Source organism: Danio rerio, chromosome 8, assembly GCF_052040795.2.
Source record: "Danio rerio strain M-AB ecotype USA chromosome 8, GRCz13ab, whole genome shotgun sequence".
Lineage (NCBI taxonomy): Eukaryota > Metazoa > Chordata > Actinopteri > Cypriniformes > Danionidae > Danio > Danio rerio.
Genome location: NC_141028.1, coordinates 28,386,097 through 28,407,658, shown reverse-complemented (window position 1 = coordinate 28,407,658; position 21,562 = coordinate 28,386,097). Strand labels below are relative to the sequence as shown.

The 21,562-nt window shown below is 35.6% G+C and overlaps 4 protein-coding genes across 5 annotated transcripts in view; 1 reads left to right on the top strand and 3 right to left on the bottom strand.

Annotated features, from left to right (window-relative positions):
• slc26a6.2 (solute carrier family 26 member 6, tandem duplicate 2) overlaps window positions 1–21,562 on the bottom strand; it is a 406,025-nt gene that overhangs the window by 279,621 nt on the left and 104,842 nt on the right. The gene's annotated exons all lie outside the window — the stretch shown is intronic.
• si:dkey-20d21.12 lies at window positions 5,589–11,074 on the top strand. The gene is made up of 4 exons (NM_001128235.1): window positions 5,589–5,858; window positions 6,983–7,123; window positions 7,194–7,406; window positions 10,480–11,074. Exons 2-4 carry the CDS (start codon window positions 6,997–6,999, stop codon window positions 10,596–10,598), a joined length of 459 nt encoding a protein of 152 aa, NP_001121707.1. The 5' UTR covers window positions 5,589–5,858; window positions 6,983–6,996; the 3' UTR covers window positions 10,599–11,074.
• Window positions 10,684–21,499, bottom strand: hyal3 (hyaluronidase 3). 2 transcript variants are annotated; one of them, XM_087262568.1, is made up of 4 exons: window positions 21,425–21,499; window positions 15,976–16,913; window positions 13,857–13,946; window positions 10,684–12,895 (listed from the first exon to the last, which is right to left on the bottom strand). In XM_087262568.1, the coding sequence occupies exons 2-4, from the start codon at window positions 16,909–16,911 to the stop codon at window positions 12,635–12,637; spliced, it is 1,287 nt and encodes a 428-aa protein (XP_087118694.1). In that variant the 5' UTR covers window positions 16,912–16,913; window positions 21,425–21,499; the 3' UTR covers window positions 10,684–12,634.
• Window positions 17,376–21,499, bottom strand: naa80 (N-alpha-acetyltransferase 80, NatH catalytic subunit). The gene is made up of 2 exons (XM_087264830.1): window positions 21,425–21,499; window positions 17,376–18,316 (listed from the first exon to the last, which is right to left on the bottom strand). Coding segments are annotated over exons 1-2 (762 nt in total). The 5' UTR covers window positions 21,427–21,499; the 3' UTR covers window positions 17,376–17,556.

Sequence of the window (21,562 nt, the reverse complement as noted above, 5' to 3'; positions counted from 1 at the left end):
TTACTGCTGAATTTGGCAGAAAAATGAAGGCAAAGTCTGCAAAAAAAAAAATTACATCACTGATCATTTCCTGCTATTTCTACTGCTATAACCAAAATTCCTTCAGAGTTTACATGAAATATTTCATAAATTCTCATTTAGGAGGACACTGACTCTTTACATACCAACTTTCACATAGAAATACTGCTGAATTTGGCAGAGAAATAAAAAGTATGGAGAAGTATATTACATCACTGATCATTTCTTGCTTTTTCAAGTCATATAATTAAAAATTCTTCAGAGTTGACATGAAATAATCAATAAATTCTCATTTAGGAGGACACTGACTCTGTACATACCAACTTTCACATAGAAATACTGCTGAATTTGGCAGAAAAATAAAGAAAAAATATGCAAAAGTACATTACATCACTGATCATTTCTTGCTTTTTCTACTGCTATAATTAAAATTCCTTCAGAGTTGACATGAAATAATCAATGAACTCTAAATCAGGATGGCCTTGACTCTTTACACACCAACTTTCATACAGAATTACTGCTGAATTTGGCAGGAAAATGAAGGCAAAGTCTGCAAAAAAAATTACATCACATCATCTTCTGCTGTATTTACCTGTACTATTAAAATTCTGTTAGAGTTGACAAAAAATGTCTAATTAATTCTAATTCAGTATGCCCCTGACTCTCCCCATGCCAACACTCTTTGTGATTTACAGCTGAATTTGGCAGAAAAATAAAGATAAAGTATGGAGAAGTACATTACATCACTGATCATTTCTTGCATTTTCTACTGCTATAATTAATAATTCTTCAAAGTTGACATGAAATATTCAATAAATTCTCATTTAGGAGGACACTGACCCTTTACATACCAACTTTCACATAGAAATACTGCTGAATTTGGCAGAAAAATAAGGACAAAGTCTGTAAAAATATTACATCATTGATCATTTCCTGCTTTTTCTACTGCTATAATTAAAAATTCTTCAGAGTTGACATGAAATATTTCATAAATTCTCATTTAGGAGGTCACTGACTCTTTACATACCAACTTTCATATATAAATACTGCTGAATTTGGCAGAAAAATAAGGACAAAGTCTGTAAAAATATTACATCATCGATCATTTCTTGCTTTTTCTACTGCTATAACTAAAATTCCTTCAGAGTTGACAAGAAATAATCAATGAACTCTGAATTAGGATGGCCTTGACTCTTTACACACCAACTTTCATATAGAATTACTGCTGAATTTGGCAGAAAAATGAAGGCAAAGTCTGCAAAAAAAAAAATTACATCACTGATCATTTCCTGCTCTTTCTACTGCTATAACCAAAATTCCTTCAGAGTTGACATGAAATAATCAGTAAATTCTCATTTAGGAGGACACTGACTCTTTACATACCAACTTTCACATAGAAATACTGCTGAATTTGGCAGAAAAATAAAGATAACGTATGGAGAAGTACATTACATCACTGATCATTTCTTGCTTTTTCTACTGCTATAATTAATAATTCTTCAGAGTTGACATGAAATAATCAATGAACTCTGAATCAGGATGGCCTTGACTCTTTACACACCAACTTTCATACAGAATTACTGCTGAATTTGTCAGGAAAATGAAGGCAAAGTATGCAAAAAAAATTACATCACATCATCTTCTGCTGTATTTACCTGTACTATTAAAATTCTGTTAGAGTTGACAAAAAATGTCTAATTAATTCTAATTCAGTATGCCCCTGACTCTCCCCATGCCAACACTCTTTGTGATTTACAGCTGAATTTGGCAGAAAAATAAAGATAAAGTATGGAGAAGTACATTACATCACTGATCATTTCTTGCATTTTCTACTGCTATAATTAATAATTCTTCAAAGTTGACATGAAATATTCAATAAATTCTCATTTAGGAGGACACTGACCCTTTACATACCAACTTTCACATAGAAATACTGCTGAATTTGGCAGAAAAATAAGGACAAAGTCTGTAAAAATATTACATCATTGATCATTTCTTGCTTTTTCTACTGCTATAATTAAAAATTCTTCAGAGTTGACATGAAATATTTCATAAATTCTCATTTAGGAGGACACTGACTCTTTACATACCAACTTTCATATATAAATACTGCTGAATTTGGCAGAAAAATAAGGACAAAGTCTGTAAAAATATTACATCATTGATAATTTCCTGCTTTTTCTACTGCTATAATTAAAATTCCTTCAGGGTTGACATGAAATAATCAATAAATTTTCATTTAGGAGGACACTGACTCTTTACATACCAACTTTCACATAGAATTACTGCTGAATTTGGCAGAAAAATTGAGACAAAGTCTGCAAATTTAGATATATTTTTTTATTAATTCTAATTGAGGATGACATTGACTCTTTCCATGGCATTTTTTTATTTAGATTTAAATTTACAGCATTTACAGCTGAATGTTTTTAGAAAAATAAAGTGTGCAAGAGAACATTTTGCAGAAGGAAAAAAGATTTATGCAAAACCAATGTTAACCAACTTAAAACGCAGGTTCAGTCATTAGGCCAAAATCATTTACTATGATTTACAAGTTAAAAAAGTTTTCTGAAGCTTGTGGAAATTTGTCTTCAGAATGTTTTTAATTTAAACAGTAGGCTATAGCCTACGTTGCTTTTTTAAGCCTATATGCACGATTTCCAAAGTGTTTTGAGTATAATGTTAAAAGTAATTTTTTAAAAATAAAAGTAATCACTTTTGTTCAATTTAATTTCTGAAACCAAAAGTAATTTTTTAGATAATAAATAAATCATTTGTATCTAGGCTATATAAAAGTAAATGTTATTGTAAATGGTTTTTATTTTGTTAACAATATAGAAAAATATGGAAGATTCTTAATAATATAAAAAGAAAGTAAACATCATTCATTCATTCATTCATTTTGCATAGTCCCTGACTAATCAGGTCGCCACAGAAAGGACATATCTTTCAATGTAAATTAAGTAGGCTAAGAAAAAGATGAACCAATGTAAGCAAATAAGCTATTAGTTTGTCCTCAAATGTCCTCATGCAAGTCATATTGCAAAAAATGAAATTGAATTAAAAAAAAATTGTAGACTAGGGCGTAAGGTGGTGCAGTGGGTAGCATGATTACCTCACAGCAAGAAGGTCGCTGGTTCAAACCTCGGCTTGGTCAATTGGGATTTCTGTGTGGAGTTTGCGTGTTCTCCCCTTGTCCTTGTGGGTTTCCTCAGGATGCTCCAGTTTCTCCCACAAGTCCAAAGATGTGCTATAGGGGAATTGAGTAAGCTAAATTGGCCATAGTGTATGTGTGATTGGATGTGTAAGGGTGTTTCCCAGTGATGGGTTGCAGCTGGAAGGGCATCCGCTGTGTAAAACGTGCTGGATAAGTTGGTGGTTCATTCCATTGTGGCGACCCCGTATTAATAAAGTGACTAAGCCAAAAAGAAAATGAATGTATAAAGAATATGAAATTAGGTGTGTTGTAATGTATTTTAAGATACTTTATATAAAATGTTTACCATAAAACCGTCTGAAACTTGAAATAGACAGAATCTTATTTTTAAGAGTATTTATCAAAAACATCATGTTAACACCAAAGCATAAAAAGCCATAAGAAAAAATTCTGTTATAATCAGTGATGCATGTTGGCAGTCAAGGTCATTTTGAAGAATAAATTGTTGAACAATTCTTGTCAAATGAGAGAATTTCAATAAATAGCAGTAAAAAAGCAGGAAACGTTCAGTAATGCATTATTGGAGATTTTTATATTTAATTTTCTGCCAAATTCAGTTGAATAGCCTAGAGTTAATATGTAAAGAGTCAGTGTCATACTAAATTAGAATTTATTTATTATTTTCTGTCAACTCTGAAGAAATTTTAATAATAGCAGTAGAAAAGCAAGAAATGATCAGTGATGTAATGTACTTTTGCATATTTTTTCTATATTTTTTTTGCCAAATTCAGCAGTATTTCTATGTGAAAGTTGGTATGTAAAGAGTCAGTGTCCTCCTAAATGAGAATTTATTGATTATTTCATGTCAACTCTGAAGGAATTTTAATTATAGCAGTAGAAAAAGCAGGAAAGGATCAGTGATGTAATTTTTTTGCAGACTTTGTCTCCATTTTTTTTGCCAAATTCAGCAGTATTTCTATATGAAAGTTGGTATGTAAAGAGTCAGTGTCCTCCTAAATGAGAATTTATTGATTATTTCATGTCAACTCTGAAGGAATTTTAGTTATAGCAGTAGAAAAAGCAGGAAATGATCAGTGATGTAATATTTTTACAGACTTTGTCCTTATTTTTCTGCCAAATTAAGCAGTATTTCTATGTGAAAGTTGGTATGTAAAGAGTCAGTGTCCTCCTAAATGAGAGTTCAATGATTATTTCATGTCAACTTTGTAGAATTTTTTATTATTGCAGTAGAAAAAGCAAGAAATGATGAGTGATGTAATGTACTTCTCCATACTTTATTTTTCTGCCAAATTCAGCTGTAAATGCCAATAAAATTTCCCATGGAAAGAATCAAGGTCATCCTGAATTAGAATTTATTGAAATGTCTTGTCAACTGTGAAGAAATTTTATTAGTACATGTATAAAAAGCAGAAAATGATCAGTGATGTATTCTTGCAGACTTTGCCTTTATTTTTCCGCCATATTCAGCTGTAAATGCCAATCACCTTTGGCATGGAAATTGATTCAAGGTCATCCTGAAATAGAATTAATTGAATATTTTATGTCAACTATGGCAGAATTCTCAGCAATAGCAGTAAAAAAAAACAGATGTTTTTGCAGACTTCATTTTGTTTTTGCCTTGTAAATTGGCATAAATGTCATGTCAAGTCTAAAGCAATTATTAATATCAGTGAAAAAAGCATGAATTCAATCAGTGTTAAATTATTCTGGCAGACTTTTGCAAAACTCCAAAAAAATCTGCAATAAATGTATTTCAATGTTCTATATTTTCATATTTATTTTAAAAGGTACATTTATGATTTAATTAATGCATGTTTTCTTTTTACTAGACACATTTGGCCAATAACCGCTGAAATATTTGTCTTTGTGAGATTTTTGACTGCCCTAGCTTCTGTACCGTAATTCCTCAAACAGAAGTGCATTAAAATACTGGAGGTGGCTAGCTTGACCGGTTGTTCTCATATGGCGGCTCACTTGACTGCGGTATTTTACGGTGTTTTCTGTTTTCTTTAGATTAAAACAATCCCATGAAAAAAATCTAAACTGCCAGGTGCATGAAAAGTTTTTACAAATTACACTCACTTTTCAGAAAACATCTTTGTTCATTCAACCAGTCACTTTTTTTGATCCACGAAAAAGAATCACAAGAGTTGTTCGAGAATCCGACAACATCGGTCAATAGAATCGGCACGAGTCATTTATCCGGGATTCGATAAAAATCTGGACCTGTGCAATGTAATTTCTCATATTGTACAAAGCTGCTTTGCCTAGTTTGCGCATAATTTAGATTATATTTTTACATCAACCTTATATATAAATTTGCACATTAAATTATAAACAATTAAGCATTTTATCTCACCAATATCAAGTTTTACAGTCTGTATCACAATTTAGACCGTCTGCATAGCTGAATGATTGTTTGGCTTCAAATCTATAAATAACCGTTCTTCTCCTCCATGAGGCTGCAGCTATTTTGGGTGTGGGGATTTTGGGCTGTGTGTAGGGGTAGAGGTGCCAGGCGGACCAGACGGACACAGATCCTTTCAGACCAAATGTGAAGACCGACCAAATCACGGCGGGTTTGACTCCCTTTTTTCGTTGTTTGTCAACAACAAGAGCGCACACGGACGTCTGCTAGCGTTTGATGAAGAGACAGTCTGAGGTAGGTCAACACTTTGTAGAGAGAGACTTAAAACACTTCAAATGGGATCAGTCTATTAACGAGTTGGTTTATTGACTAAATGTTGCTCATTCTACGCAGTTTCCTAAGACTTAAAATGAGCTGAAAATATGTTTTGAGTTATTGAACAATATCAACCAAGTGAACATCCCTGTGTTAATATAGCTGTTTTCAGTCTTTGCAAACGTACACCAGTTTTCAGTCTTGCACTAAACGTGGCTAAACGTTCGTATTAGATAAATATAGCTGTTCAGAAGCTACATCACAACAACACATGTAATGTTTATCATACTGAACACCAATAAGTTGCACTGTAGTTAATTTAGTATCTGATTATTAAAAATGATGATGATAGTAATATATAACCAATCAAAATTTTTTCTATGAAATAGTTAACACAAATTATTCACTCTCATCTCAGTCCAAACTCACAGGAATATGTACATTCTAAACAATGTCTGAAATTTTGTTTTACTTAGTGATAATTTATTTCTATCGCTTGCTGAATTTCTCATTTTTATGCCATTTTGAATAAAGGTGTCTACAAAATAATCAAATATACATATTATTTGACAAGATTCTAAATATAGTTCATAAGCCTTATGGCCAGGGTGCAAATTACAGCGGTTTATATTTACATTATTTAAAGAATAGATGTAGCCTAAAAGTAAAGTAAAATTAGATGCAGAGTTTGAATATTGTGAGCTATTAACCTCTGAAATAATCATCTGAAATATATCAGAATACATTTAATATTCCTCAGCACACTGAAAACCTAAATTCGTCCTATTAATAAATTTGATGTCAAATAATTAGATAAATTAGATTCACTGAGAACGTAACAAAAAAAGTCAACCCCCCTGATCGTCAATGTATAAATCGCACACTGCTTTTGGCCCACTTTTGAGGTGCGTCTGTGTCCTATATTGATGCTTGAAAGCTCCAGTCCCCATTCACAGTCACTGCAGGGAGGAAAAGAGACCAGTGAATCATTTTTGGAAGAAATCAAACAGTTTGGATTTACATGACTTAAGGATAGAAGATATTGATTTTTGAACATTGTTCTGAATCTTAAATCAGCTCTGCATTCTCTGTCTTTATCTCAGTGGCGGGAGTGATCATGAATTCCACTTCTCCTCCTCCAGCGTTTGTTCGTGTCAGCGAGCGAGACTTGACAGAGATTGAGCTCTATTCAGTAGACTCCATCAATGACCTGCACCGCACACACTCTGAACAGCACAGCAAAGGTATGTCAAAGAACATACATCATTTCAAATGACTTCAAAATGACAACTCAGTCCTACCTCTCACTGTCAGGTGTTCAGCCTCCTCGTCCACCTCCTCCTTCCACCAATGGGAACCTTCAGATGCAGGATCGGCCAGTTGTTTATCAAACCGGTCAGGCAGATAGAAGGCCCTGCGTGAGCAGACTGAACCACATCCTCACTTCCACTCGGAGGAACTATTTCTTAACATGTGCAGTCATCACAGCGTTCCTCCTGACTCTTATTCTAATCTTTAGTTTTCTAGGTAAGAAATCTGACATTTTAAATGATAAACTCTTTTGGCTTCAGTTCAAGGTATGCTCAATTGACAGCTAATGTGGCAAAATATTATCTTACACATCATGAGAACACACAAATGGTTAAATTTAAAAGGATAAAGGGTGTGTTCACAAATGTAGTTTGGTTCTCTTGGTTCTTTTGGACCAAAAGAGAAAGCAATACATAGTGCAGAATTCACACTGTCATTTTTAAGACCAAGCCAAACTGAAATGAACTATAGTGGTTAAAAAACCAAGTATGTTGGAGCATCCTGTCTTTTCACAGTCACGTCTTGTAACGATATTGTCATTTGGTTAGATACCTTTGGTTCATGTTGTATTTATATTTCAATCAAACCAAGTTTATTTAGAAGCAGATTGAGATCCATGGTTTTAATGATCTTGGTCTGCTTATCTGTGCACTAAAGGCAAGGGCACTCCCAGTTGATGTTAAACAACTAGCACAGAGGAAAACCCAACTGCGATGTCTTCTCATGTATAGACCAAAAAGCTACACGCTAACACCAAAAGTACGGCAAAAAAGAGCGTGCTCTGCGTCTGCGTGAGAGTACATGTCTTAAGTTGGTTTTCTCATTACACAAAGGGAAACTGTTTGATGAAATGTGCGCAAAGAAAGTAAGAACCATTTTCACAATACTTCTCACTCACCACAGAGGGATTTATTCTGTGCAAAATGATAATCTAATTATCCATATCACTTGCAAATATTTGACAAATGCAGTGAAAATGCAGTCGGTTTCTTTGTTTTCTCACTTTATTTTAACTGTTTACTTGGTTACATATTGTTTCTCTTGCTCTGGGGTGCATTTTCAAAACAACAACATAACTTGCGGCTGAACTATTATAGTATGATGCATCATTTGGCAAAATAACGATATTGTGATGAGTGTTTCCCAAAACCGTAGTTTCTCTGTCTCAGATCCATCATTTGAACCAGGTTAGTTATAACACACATACATTTAAAAAAACAACAACATTGGTTTTGGTAAAAACATGCACTCGTTTTCCATATTAATTGAAATAAATGTAAACAACACTTATAGGACCTATATATGTTTCCTTTACAAATATTAACAAGAACATTCCATATAAAATCACTTGGCTAATACATATTCTAATCCTATGTATAAATAATAAAAATTGTTAATGGTTAGGCCTAATTTACAGAAGGCTATTTATTAACAAATGAAAAAAAATCTTACTTGTATAATATAATAATAAATATTATTATCATTAATTATTATTATAAGGGCATTCATTCATTCATTTATTTACTTTTCGGCTTAGTCCCTTTATTAATCAGGGGTTGCCAAAGCGGAATGAACCGCCGACTTATCTAGCATTAGTTTTACGCAGCGGATGCTCTTCCAGCCGCAATCCATCACTGGGAAACCCATACACACTCATTTACACACTATGGACAATTTAGCCTACCCAATTCACCTGTACTGCATGTCTTTGGACTGTGGGGGAAACAGGAGCACCCGGAGGAAACCCACGCGAACGCAGTGAGAACATGCAAACTCCACACAGAAACGCCAACTGACCCAGCCGAGGCTTGAACCATGCAACCTTCTTGCTGTGAGGCGACAGCACAACTTACTGCGCCACTGCGTCACCTTTAATTATTATTATTAAGTAGGATATTTTTTATTGTTTTTATTATATTTTTAAAAGTCTACTTTTACAACTTTGACACATTCAAACCACTGCAGATGTGTTCTAACCAGCAGGCCCATGTCATATACAAATTCATAAATAAGCTACTATGAATTAAAACCATTAACGTATGCTATATATTTTGTTTTTATAAGCTTTGGAGACGACGTAAATTCCACTTTTAAATAATTGGTCACCTATAGCTGTTGTCATGAGCCATGGCTGCATTCAAAATGGCATAAATGTTTTCAAAGTACACTATGAAGGGAACGCTATTGTCAATATGAAGACCGCTAAAACTGAACTGTAATATACTTTGAAAGCAAATTTCACCTAAGAGAGATGACCTTAATGTTTTTTTTTTTTTAAATCATTCCAAGTTTAAATTGTAGCATGCTCTAAATTAATAGGGCATAAGGAATAGAACACAGGCATGAACTATGCTTCTAACTACAGCTCGAGAGGTGTAGTTGCTAGCGTACACGTTTACGATGTGGTTTGCAAATGTTCATTGTAACGATGGATTTGGGAAATGCCAAATCAACAAATTATGTAATGACAGAACTTCCATCAGCAGCCAACTAAGGTCGCTTTTCGAAAATGCACCCGATTTGTTGCTAAATAACAAAGCAAACTAAGGAGTGATCTCCTTAGTTGATGACCTTCAACGATTACATGTTGAGCCGGTTTCCACCCAACAAAAGGAAACGTGTGCAACACATAAAAAAAAAGTATATATAACAATATATAGTATATATATAACTATATATACAATAACCAACCGTCAGCTTGGTGTGTTCTGGCCTTTAGGTTCAGATGGCAAGCATTCACACTTATTCAGATGAACCAGATTAACAGAGCTTATTAGTTTGATTCAATTGCACCAAACATACCAATTGTAAATGCACCCTTTCTAAATTAGAAATTATTTTAAGGTGTATTTCCACTGCAGGGTACAATGTGATTTGTTCAGGTACAGCTTGGACCTACAACCAATATTTTACACGTCACAGTTTAAGTGGATCATCAAAATAGTGTTCATTTTTCCACTGAAGCTGTCAACAGAGTTTTTTTTATATATTTAACTGGAAACCGTATTAAACCTGAAATATTACTTAGGGCTGTGTTTCTCAACCATGTTTCTGGAGGACCACCAGCGTTGCACATTTTCTATGTCTTCTTAACCAAACACACCCAATTCATACCAGCTCATTAGCAGATACTAAAAGACCTGTAATGGACATGAAAGACAAAGGAAACATCTAAAACATGCAGTGTTTGGTGGTCCTGAAGGAACGTGGTTGAGAAACACTGAATTAGAGGGTCTGTTAAATGGTAATTTCTTCAAATAACGTGTGTTTTCTGTCACTGTTCCTCCAGTCCAGCAGAGCAGGGCTCTCCACATACTTACAGAGATGGTGAAACAGGAACGGGAAACAGTTGAAGACATCGCTCAGCTCTTAAAACGACACATTAACCTCACAGAGCAGCGACCATAACATACAAATACAAACCCACAGCGAAGACGCTGTACTGCACTGAGAGAAGAGCACTAATTATGAGTCCACTACTGATCAAAAACGGTCTTTGTCATTAAGGTTTATTTCACGGATCTTAAACAGCCTGCTCAAGAACATTCAATTCATTGGTTTAGTTGTGTGCAGAGTAACTGGACAATAGTAGTTATGCGTTTTTTCAATACGTATACACTTTTCTGGAACTTTCTACAGTAGTTTCACCACAGCAGATGATAATATAAAACAACTAGGAAATACTGAAAGGCTATTAATAATCTTACTCGTATATTGTCACTACATCAAATGGTACTTTGTGATATAAAAATGCTTTATAAATGACATTTTAAATGAGCAAGCACATCCCACTATTGTGAGTGATTGCAGAATGACTGTAAATAATTATTTAAACCATGATGTTCTGTTTGATAAACAAAAATATTAAAATAAACAATAAAATCTGGCACTGTAAACATTTTCTTCACTGGGAAACTGATTTTTAACAATACCTGATAACTTTAAAAGATAGATTCGTTGAGAACTCCAGGATGTTGATTGATTTTGAGTTTCTTGTTAACCAATTTATTTGCATAAATCCAATTTCTAAAACAGTAGTGTGATTTGTGTAAAAAAACTTCATTAAACGAGGCTGTGCAAAAATTCCTCCAATCAGATAACTGCAGAGAGCCAGTATCCGCTTGTTAAGTGCGACGTCAACCGAATCGGCTTTCGGGTCCAAGCCATCAATCAAACTGTATGGGGACACTCAACAAATGTTAGTAATAATAAACGTCAACAAAGCAATGTAATACTTTCAAAAATCACGATTGCAATATATATACCCATGCTTAATATCCGGTAGTCAGAAAGTGATAATTTTTTTATAAATTGTTAAAATGTTGAGGTCTGTAATGCAAAAAGTCGAGAGACTGTTAATGTGTGATATGACTAAAAAGTGCTCATAAACGAATATTTTCTCAATTCAAATTAGTGGTTTCGACCCGGAAACAGTATTCCATACATCATGACTTAACAAGCGGACATCATGACTTTCCTACACTCTTGAAATTTGAAATATTGTATATTGTTTATATAGTTACTAACTGCTCTAATTAAATTGTTTTATATTTCGCTTTGATTTAAAATTTGATATCATTCACAATGTTTTCCATGATTTTTGAATTCTTTCCCCATTAAAACACTCCACTTTTTTTGATGTAGGCACATTTTAGTATAGTTCCTAGCCATAACGACATAGAATATAGCAACTTTTCTTTTTCTGTCGGTCTTAGTTTCAGATGTAACTACAGAAGGGTTAAGTGTAAAGTGATTTGAAATTATCTTTTTTATTTAATGTTGATGTAATCTCAACAGAAACATTAAGAGAGGGTGGGGCATAGAATAGCTGCTTTAAAAAAAGCTCTGCCGTTAAAAGTGGTTGAGCTCAAGCACATCAAATGAAAAGCCAATAAGAAGCGTCTTGAAGGGGGTGGGGCATTTTAGAGGGCATTTGATAGGTCGAGATTTGATGAGAAATTTAGATATAAGGTGACCTGAAAAAAAAGAATTGATCCATTTTGGTGGAAATGACAGACTACAAGCTTTACTTGTTTAGATCAGCTAAATGTGTTTTTTGTTCTGTTTTAGAGCTCACTAGCTTATATATATCTTAAAACTAACATATTGATGCTAACATTTCAAAAACTTTGAATTTAAATATTTCATATTTCACAATTATCAAACTATTTTTTTTTTTTTGAGCCAGATGCTAATAGTCTAATCCAATTCAATGATTTATACTAAACTAAGCTAAATGTGTCCCTGCTAAATCCAGACAGTGACTGAATGAAAATCAAAAATGGTAAAACTCAATAGTTTAACTGTGGGGGACACGTAAATTTGCATATTTCCAAGAAAGTGGAGCGTTCCTGTTAGTACAGTTCTGTACTTTTGCCTTTTCTCAGATTTTTCGAACACATCTTTGTTTATAATCAGAGATGAAGTCCAGAAATTATGTGTTTTTAAGAAATTCTATGCTCACACTTTTCTCCACTCCATCCTTCATAACAGACACACTTGAACTTTGACCTCATGTCACTGAGAGAAAGGGCATCATGGGGACCAAGTAGTGGGATCATGTGATGTGAGTGAGGGTCCCATCGAGAGCAGCGTCCCTGGGCGTTGCACAGTCTCTCACTGCAGTTCGTCACTCCGGCCCGCAGGGCGGTGATATACTCTCCTAATACTGAACTCAGGTAATCACGCAAGAGAGTGCACTGATGCTAGAGGAAAACAGAGCAATTATATTATGAGTTAATGAGGCAAGTGTGCAAGGTCTAAGTTTAAATGCTACGTCTAAGGCCCAATCCCAATTCTATTTTTATACCCCTTCCCCTTGACCCTCGAAACAGAGTGTGAAGGGGAAGGGCTTCAAAAATTTACCCCTAAGAAATGGGACAGCACTGCAACACCTGCACACATCATCATATTTCATCACAAGCTTGTACTGCCCATAAAATTGGCGATCAAGACTACTGTAGTTCTTCCAGTTGTGTTATTTTTAGCTATTTATAATGTTATCGTAATGATATAATGTGGCAATAAGATCTTAACTACACTGTGCATTTACATCATGGCCATATTTTATGGAAACACATGAAAACAACATCAACATTATACCAGACACTGGAAAAAGCTCATTGCCTTTTCTGACAGGGTATTCGAGTATCATCGAGTGTCAAAATGTTGTGGGACTGCTGTACAGGCGTTTTTAGGAAATACGGATAGCAAAATTTAGCGTGCTTTAAAAATAAAAAACGTGTTTTTATTTTAGCGTTTTGTTTTTTTTAAGCAAGATGGTCAAACATGAAAGTGGTTAATATTATATATCAAAACAAATGCTTGTTTGTTGTAAAACTTAATTATAATGACAAAAATACTCATTTGTGTATTTATACTTCCGTGTGCAGCTGCTGCCATTGTAGATGGTGTATTCTGGGAAATGTTTGTCCTAAAAAATCTTTGTTTCGAGGGGTATCTATCTAGCTCTTCTTCTTAGCCCTATGCCTACAAGCTAAAGAGAATTGGGACATGGAAACGGCTGGGTAACGGGAAAGGCTAGGGGTTAGAATTGGGATAGGGCCTAGGTCTTCAGTTTATATACTGTTATGGTTTGGACCCATAGAACAGTAATGAAACCATTAGGTTATTACAAAAAGGGGAGTCCACAGCATTCAGACTTACCTTGGATTTTGCAAAACTCAGTTCACCCCATAACACAACTCCTGCGGCACCTAAAGCTGCGCTCTCACCAAGTGTGTGCTCCAAATCTGTCTGAAAAGATACACCATTTTTAAATAAGTTGAAGTACTATTAAAAGACAGACAAGACTTTACTGTAAGAAATGTAAGTAGGTTTTAAAATAGCAAAAAAAAATGTCTTTAAAGATTCAATTTAATTGACTCTATCACCACATCTTACAGCTATTTAATCTTCATTAGTCAGAGGAAACCCACGCGAATGTGGGAGAACATGCAAACTCTATACAGAAACGCCAACTGAACCAGCCGAGGCTCAAACCAGTGACCTTCTTGCTGTGAGGCGACAGCACTACCCACTGCATCATCGGTCCCAAATTCAAGTGTGTGAATTGAGTAATGACTAAAGACGGCTGAAATACTTGAAGATGAGGTGATTTACCCATGAGTGTACTAAGCGTGAACTCAGAACTAAACCCCTTCCTCTTTCAAAGTCTATTCTGGGCAGAGGTGAAGAGCTCACTAATGCATGATAAGACTGGAGCTCAGCAAACAGAGAACGTCAAATTGTGACCTTTACAAAAGGCCGTTAATATCAAAGGAAATCTTCTTTTTTCGTTCCTATAACTACTTGTGAAAGTACATACATGTTCACAGCACTGGAACCATGATGAATCCAGCACTCTAGGAACTAAGTGAAGGTAAGTACACTAATTAAAGCATGTCATGCAATTCATTGTTCCATGAAAAGACAGTTTACATAAACATGGAAACCAACCAAGAAATGATGAATTTTCTTGTTCTCCATTCTCAAATTATTGTTCTTGTTGAATGAAAAGCTGAAATGATCTTCCTGTTGATTGGCTTACATCAACTGAGGATTCCTACTGGACCTGCTAATGCAACCCCTCAGGAAATATTTAGTTTTTGGGTGCCCACCCTGTTGATTATTCATTTTCTTTTCGGCTTGGTTCCTTTATTAATCTGGGGTCGCCACAGCGGAATGAACCACCAACTTATCCAGCATATGTTTTATACAGCGGATGCATTTCCTGCCGCAACCCATAACTGGGAAACATCCATGCACACTCATTCACACACACACACACATACACTACAGTCAATTTCAGCATACCTATTTCACCTATACCATGTTTGGGTTTTCCAGAGCACGCGAACACAGGAAGAACATGCAAACTTCACGCAGAAACATCACTGGTAGTTTCTATTGTTCTTACTTAGACTCTTCCTTGAAGTAGGAGCTAATTCAGTTATCTCAAAAAGCATTTCTATAACTAAAATGGTTCCTAGTTTCTACACAAACACAAAAAAACAGGTACTTCTGACAAGTTTTTTAAAAATATCAAAATGGGGTCCCTATGAACCAAATGTGTATCTTGAGTGATTTTCCTGGTTTCCACACCCTCATAATGACTCTAACGTGATTTATGCCAGCCATCAGGAACATTAAATGTGGTGTTCAAAAACAGTGTGTGCTTATGGTACATCACTAGTAGTTCCTGTTGTACTGGGTTACACCCTAGTCTTAAGTAGAAGTAACTATCTAAGCTGTTTCTATAATCAAACATTTCTTAAATCATGTTATGTGAACATGGCTAAAAAGGCAGTTACTTCAACCGTTAGTTCTAGGAACTATGTAAACATTAGTCTAATGAAAAGCCCTAAAGAAGGCGTGACTAACCCTGTTCCAGGAGATCGACCTTCCTGCAGATTTCAGTTGCAACCCATATCAAACACACCTGCCTGTAATTATCAAGTGCTGTTCAGGTCCTAATTATTTGGTTCAGGTGCGTTTAATCAGAGTTGGAGCTGAATTTTGCAGGAAGGTCGATCTCCAGGAACAGGGTTGAGCACCACTGCCCTAAGGGGTCTCAAATTTGATTCCTGGAGGGCCGCTGCTCTGCAGTTTTGCTCCAAGCCTAATCAAACACAGCTGATCTTACTAATCAAGGTGTTCAAGACTACTAAGCAGGTGTGAGTTGGAGCTTAACTATGCAGAGCTGCGGCCCTACAGGAATTGAGTAAGAGACTACTGCCCTAAAGGGAAACAGCTGAAACTGATAAAGCGGTTCTTGTCTAGGTACCTGATTCAGAAACGTCAATGAGTGTATGAATGCCACTCGGGTGTAGGGAAATACAGGAAGTGGTTCACTGCCAGGTGAATGCTGGGAAGCCACTCGGAGGGCCTCAAGAATACGGTGTCTCACCATTAGCTGAGCGTGTGTGTGTCCGGCCAGTTTACGCCACAAATAAATGCTTGGATACAGGGCAGTGGATTGTTGCCATAAAAACCCCAGTCTATCATTTAAAATTTCTGTGCCATTGTGGCACTTCCCCGTGTACCCGCTCTGTCCTTGCCCATTGTTGTTATAGCAACTTGGAAAACCATAAAACCCCCATAATCCCTCTGGACAGAGGCGAAGCCCAAGACGCAGAGTCTCTTCCATAAACTGTCTTGCTGCTAACTCAAAGTCCAGTTTTGCTTTGGATTTAACTTCCTCTTCAGACATATCTGGATGTTCCCACCTAACCAGCTTTTTAGAAAGTTTCCGATATACAATTCTGGTCCCGAAGTTCCACTTCCACACAGGTTCCCATGCCTCCCAATCTAGCACTGCTAATCCACTGAAGCTCGACCTCAGCTTTTCCCTGATCTCCACTCCTGCTAATGATAGATGAGCCTTTAGGTATCCCTCTTGAGGTAAGCCACCATTGACTTTTACCCCTTCACGGCTGATGTAAGGGTAGAGGCCCAGGCGGCGCTGATAAAATATGCTCATATTTTGACCCTGAAATCTCTGGTGTGAATTGTGTATGATGTTGTACTGCTGAAGTGGCAGGGAGACTCCATATCGACGCTGACACCGAGCTGTTGGTACATTCCAGATCACTTGAAAGCCACGCCTCCCAATGACGGACTCCACCCCCTCAACCATATTCAGAAAAGGGTTGCTTGGAGACAACATTATCGACAGGGCTAAGGTGAGGAAGGGATGGAGAACATTGGATTCCAAAAGCATGCCTATGAAATACACACACATATTAGGCACACTCATATTTCATGTTAAAATCAACATAAACAGGGGATGTTGCAGCTTTTATGGCCTCTCTATCACCATGCCAGTTAATAAAATTGCAGTATGTAAAATAAAAACACCAGTTGTGGTTCACACAGCATGTGTCATAATTTCTTAATGTTTATACTTCATTTTCGGTAATAACGAGGTTCTATTCATGGTTGCCCCCAAAATCCTGTAGTGGACCATTAATAGATTAATTATTATTAATAATATTATTAATTCAGGGATTAAAACCAATTAGAAATGATAAGCAGTTAAATACAAAAATAATATTCCAAAGAAATGTTGTTTCCAGCATACTTGACTTGTCTCAAAATAAATGAAAGTATTTCATAACACATTTACCACCCATCTTTAAACTGTCCAACCTCAAATTTGATCCCATTAAATGACAAACCCATCACTTGAAGTTGCAGTACAATTTTATTTTAAATACACTCTTTAAAAGCAGTGACATTTCGTTTAGAGATGCTATAAAATATTTAAGTAAAATCTATTTAAGGCACATTCAGATAGTTACAGTACTTCAAGTCAATACAGTGCATCCCTGAATCAGTTACAGACTGAAGAAGCGCCACCCGAGTCTCAGATGTCCTTGTGCATCCAGAAGATAGGCAGTCCACTGTTGTCTGTGTATGGTGTTTGCTCCAGAGTCGGACTAACTGGAGCACAGAACAATGGAGGGGGTGGGGGTGGAGGTGGAGGAGGACAAGAAATGGGAGGTTGTGGTGGAGGAGGAGAAGAATAAATTTGAGGTGGTGGTGGAGGAGGAGGAGGAGCCGGAGGTAAAACAGAAGGTGTTGATTTAGCATGATTGGTAACCTTAAACTTCCTCTCTTCCTCCTCATTCTCGGCAGTCCTACAGAATCTGTGTAAAATCTCCATGGGCATGAAGGAGGCCAGAGTCCCCACGCTTTGGACAGGTTTGGAAAGCACAAACCCCAGATGGGCGTAGAAGTGTTGCTTATCGTGAGTAGTTAGGCACAATCGGGTACAGCCCCGTCCTTTGGCATAGCGTTCAACACCTTCCATAAGGATTCGGCCATAACCCTTCCCTCGCAATGATTTGCAAACCACTACCGACTCCACCAACAGACTTCGGCTGCCCAGAACGCGAGACAGGCGGGCATGACCGATGACCTTTTCATGTTGAGTCTGCCTCTCGCCCTGCAGTAGCAGGAGACACACGGGATAGTCGTGGCTGGACTGATGGAGTGAGTGAATTCGCGCCCCCATGCTGCGCTGCCATTGGTCATTGAGCAATTGGGCACACGCCTCCTCTAAATCCCAGCGCTCATGAAGAGGCTCAATTCGAAAGACTGTGCAGCTGACGTCACCATCACACCTGCACACACGCCAAGGGTACGTGGTCAACACAGGAGGGCCATCTCTGTTTTAAACTGTGCCTGATTAAACAGCTCTTTTTATAATAAAATAAAGGTTCTTATGTGCTTTGACGGTTTCATAAGGAACATTTAAAGGGATAGTTCAACCAAAAATGACTCACTGTTTTTTCACCCTCAAGTGGTTACAAATGTTCATGAGTGGCTTTATTCTGCTGTACACTAAAGACATTTTGAAGAAAGCTAATAACCTGACTTCCACGGTGCTACAAAAAACAAACACTTTGGAAGTCAATGGTTACAGGTTCTTAAAATTTCTTCTTTTTGTTGTTCAACAGATTAAAGAAAGTCAGGTTTGGAGCAAGTAAAGAGTGAGTAAATGATGACAGGATTTTTGATGGAAATCAGTTTTGTGTAAACTATTCCTTTACCATATATTGAAACTTCCCATAAACTATATGGTTTTGTACAGTAGAAAAAAAAGTTTCTTTAAAATGTTCTTCACATTTTTAAAAAAGGTTGTTTGGAAAACCAAAAACAGTTCTGCACAAACACCGCATTGTAATGTTTATTTTAAAAGGCACAGTTGCTGTTAAATATCCACATGCAGTGTAATCACAGTTAATAGTTAGAGGATTGTTCATTATTTACACCCATTTTTTCTGTATATAATATTATTATAATATTAAATACATATCGCAAGTATTAAAAAGTTATTAGATTTGGTAAACTTCAATAAGTTTCATTTATGTCCCAAAGTTTTTGGGTTTGGCTTGATGTATAAATGATAACAAAACTTTCATTTAGACAAGAACACAAAGTCAAATCTTGCAGATTTGGACCACAATGACTTACAACATTGACTTATAAATTAAGCAGGTGTGAGTTATAAAATTATTAACTTAATACATTGAAAAAAATATATATATATAATATGTATGTGTATATATATATATATATATATATATATATATATATATATATATATATATATATATATATATATATATATATATATATATATATTTAAGCCCAATCATGTGAGTAAATGACAGATGTTTCCTTATTTTACACAGAACATGAACATTTTTCTGTTAAGCGACATGCAGTGTGCTCAACAGTGTTGGACTAATCCTCTTGATTTCACAAACAAATGCAGTTATTTCTCTAACTTGCTGCAACAGCTGTCAGTTGTTTTTAACACCCAGTTTTCCTCACCATCATGTCTAAAGTCACTTTCACAGCCAGTAGCTTAATTAATAAAAAGCCAGATGCACATTTTAATTCACAGCGTTCGAGCAACAAACACATTCAATAGGAGTTTCTCATACATAGCACATATTAAAAATATATATCTGCACATGTACAAAAAAAAACATCAAAGGAAGTCAGGAAGCTGTGGGCTGGATGTGTGATTCCTGTGTTACACCACATAGAAGTCATGCTAATGTGAACCGTTTGAATAAAGACAGACATCTAAACTTACATATACAAAAATATATAGCTTTAACATTCATGTTTAGTTTAGACATGCTTTTCTTTAGTCTCTGGGCTGTGTCATTTCACAGGTCAGAAAACACCAAACTCACTAAATTTGGTACAAAACGTTGTGACATTTGAATAACATTTCATACATTAAACATTCAAAAAATGACATTAAAGTTCACCTAAATAAGAAGATTCTGTCAATAATTATTTGAACTCATCCTGTGTGATTTTCTTTCTTTCTTTCTTTCATGGAATGTAGAAGATATTTCGAATAATGTTAAAGCCCGCTGGCTTTCACTATATGGACTAAAGAAGAAAAAAAATTTAAAGAAAAAGAAAAAAAAATGAAAGAAAACAAAAAGTACTTTAGACCATTCTTCAAAACTTCTTCTTTCATGTTCCATGTGATAAAGCTACAGGCTTGGTATGACACAAAGTTAATTAGATGACAGAAGTTTCTTTTTTGAGGGAATTAATCATACTTTTGATGGCAAAAAAATAAAACTAACATTACACTAAACAATGTTAACGGAGACAGCATAGCGACATACAGCAATTTTTATTTTACTATTAAATTAAAAACAAAGAAAAACAAAAAATGCAAATCTTACTAAATCACAATAAACAAAAATAATAAAAATATCTAAAAAATGAATCAAAATAATCGATCTCACCTGCAGAGCTTAGAGACAAAACGGCCAGTTAATGTTTCAAAACTCTTTCTCATGCAACTGAGGCTTAAAATAAGGAAATGCAAGACATGTAAATGATCTCTTTCTCTGTACCGGGTAGCACTGGTCTGGGATTAGCTTAGCCAGTTATCTTGTAGTCGTTACAGACATTTTGATGTGGAGAAGACTGATTCTAGATCAGTAGTAGAAGGAAATGACTATTAACAGCTTTTTGACTTTACTGAGACAAGTGTGAAATGCTGATAGGAAGTATGTGGGCTCCGTGCTATCAATATTTGCAGGACCTAATATAAAATAACTAAAATAATAGTTAAAGATTTTAAATCTGGGGGTTAAGTTTGGAGCTTGTGTTGCATTGAGTTTGTTTCATTCAGACTGCAGGACAAAAATACATTTTCTGAAGCAAATCACAAACATAATTCTGACAATCCCCTTACAAAAACAGCATCAAAAACTTGTTTGTTTTTTTAAGTTACACCAAAGTTAACCACAAATAAACCATGGTTTTACTACTTTAACTATAGTTTATCTATTGTATGTCCAAGTAAATTTATGGCTATACTAACGTTACTGGTAATCGATGTGACGACAAAACATTTACTATAGTTACAGTTTACTATAATAAACCGCGAATCCGCGATTAATTTATTTAAGGTTAAACGGGAGCTAAAGAGAGGTTGATTCCACATTTTTTTTACAATTGAAAAGACATTGTAATCTGTCGTATTATGTTTATAACGTAACTTTCTAAAAGACAGTCTCTTGAAAACGTTATGAACTACATGCCTCAGCACACAAGACCACAACGCGACATTCGACTTCAAAACAAGTCTGATGCGGAGAGATAAATCAACAAACACTCATGATTCTCGTTGGCTGTTGACACATGCTGTGTATTTTGGGTTTAGTTTGAATCTATGTGATACCTACATGCTGGAAACTTTATAGCTGGCACAGCAGCAGCTGTTTTGAATCTCCCTCTTCTTCTGGTGGAGTAGATCAGACAGCGCCTTAGTTTACTTACTGCCACCTACTGGATATCCCGAGAGTTTCACACGATCTAAGTAC